The sequence below is a fragment of the Merops nubicus genome, unplaced genomic scaffold (genome assembly GCF_000691845.1).
Source record: "Merops nubicus isolate BGI_N331 unplaced genomic scaffold, ASM69184v1 scaffold36012, whole genome shotgun sequence".
NCBI lineage: Eukaryota > Metazoa > Chordata > Aves > Coraciiformes > Meropidae > Merops > Merops nubicus.
Window position 1 is genome coordinate 2,460 of NW_008592194.1, and position 1,281 is coordinate 3,740.

At 66.0% G+C, this 1,281-nt stretch overlaps 1 protein-coding gene across 1 annotated transcript in view; it reads left to right on the top strand.

Annotated features, from left to right (window-relative positions):
• Positions 1–1,067, top strand: part of SHC2 (SHC (Src homology 2 domain containing) transforming protein 2) — a gene marked incomplete at its 5' end in the record, with an annotated part of 2,975 nt that extends 1,908 nt beyond the window's left edge. Inside the window, 2 exons of the mRNA XM_008935087.1 lie at positions 466–767; positions 939–1,067. Of these exons, the coding sequence (XP_008933335.1) occupies positions 466–767; positions 939–1,067 (431 nt within the window). The remainder of the gene's footprint in view (positions 1–465; positions 768–938) is intronic.
• Positions 1,068–1,281: the final 214 nt, after the last annotated feature.

A 1,281-nucleotide genomic window follows, 5' to 3' on the forward strand; every position in this document is an offset into this window, starting at 1 on the left:
TTCCCATCGCCCGTGCCCGTCCTTGCTGGGGCAGCAGGGCTGTGGTCGGGTCAGTGCCGCAGTGGGCACACGGTCTGCCCATCCTGCCTGGCACCATGCCAGAGGGCGGGGGGTTCCACCCCCTCCCTGCCTGGGTGCAGCATCATGCCCAGGGGATCTGTCCCAGAGGTGGGTCTGGCTGTGACCCAGGTCCTGCTGGCCCTGCTTGCCCCAGCCCCGTCCTTGCTGGGGCAGCAGGGCTGTGGTCGGGTCAGTGCCGCAGTGGGCACACGGTCTGCCCATCCTGCCTGGCACCATGCCAGAGGGCGGGGGGTTCCACCCCCTCCCTGCCTGGGTGCAGCATCATGCCCAGGGGATCTGTCCCAGAGGTGGGTCTGGCTGTGACCCAGGTCCTGCTGGCCCTGCTTGCCCCAGCCCTGCTTTGTGCCATGGGGGGTGACTCCCAGCACCTCCTGGCTTACACAGGGCCCTTCGAGGATGCCCTGAAGCTCCATGAGTGCATTGCTGGGGGCAGAACCAGCCCCCCCATCGAGGACCAGTGGCTGAGCCCCCCCACGCGGAAGGCCCCCGTCGCCCCCACAGAGGAGCAGCTCAGGCGGGAGCCCTGGTACCACGGGAAGATGAGCCGGAGGGATGCCGAGAAGCTCCTGCAGATGGACGGGGACTTCCTGGTGCGGGACAGCCTCACCAACCCGGGGCAGTACGTGCTGACCGGCATGCACTGCGGGCAGCCCAAGCATCTGCTGCTGGTGGATCCCGAGGGCGTGGTAAGGGCAGGGAGTGGGGTGAGTGATGTGGGACAGAAGTAAGGGCTGAGTGGGAAGGGATGCTGGAGGAGATGGGCTGCAGGGGTGGGCAGCTGCTGGGTTGTTGCACGGGGAACCTGTCTCAGAAGCAGCTCTTCTGGGTTCCCAGCCACTGTGCCCTCCTACCCCCAGGTGAGGACCAAGGATGTGCTGTTTGAGAGCATCAGCCACCTCATCAACCACCACCGGCAGAATGAACAGCCCATCGTGGCTGCAGAGAGCGAGCTGCACCTCCGCCAGGTTGTCCAGAGGAAGCAGTAATGCCAGGGGGTATGTGAGACCCTGACGTGTTCCCCTGGCACCCTGGGGCAAAGCCAGGGCCCTTCTGCACTTCCCTCCTCTGTTTGTGCCTGATCCCTGGGGGAGGCAAAGACACCCCCCACACCCCAGGGTCAGGTTCCTCATCCTACTTCCCAGCAGGACCCTGGCCCCAAAGGACCCCCACCCCACCGCTGCCTCCTCCATCATCCACAGG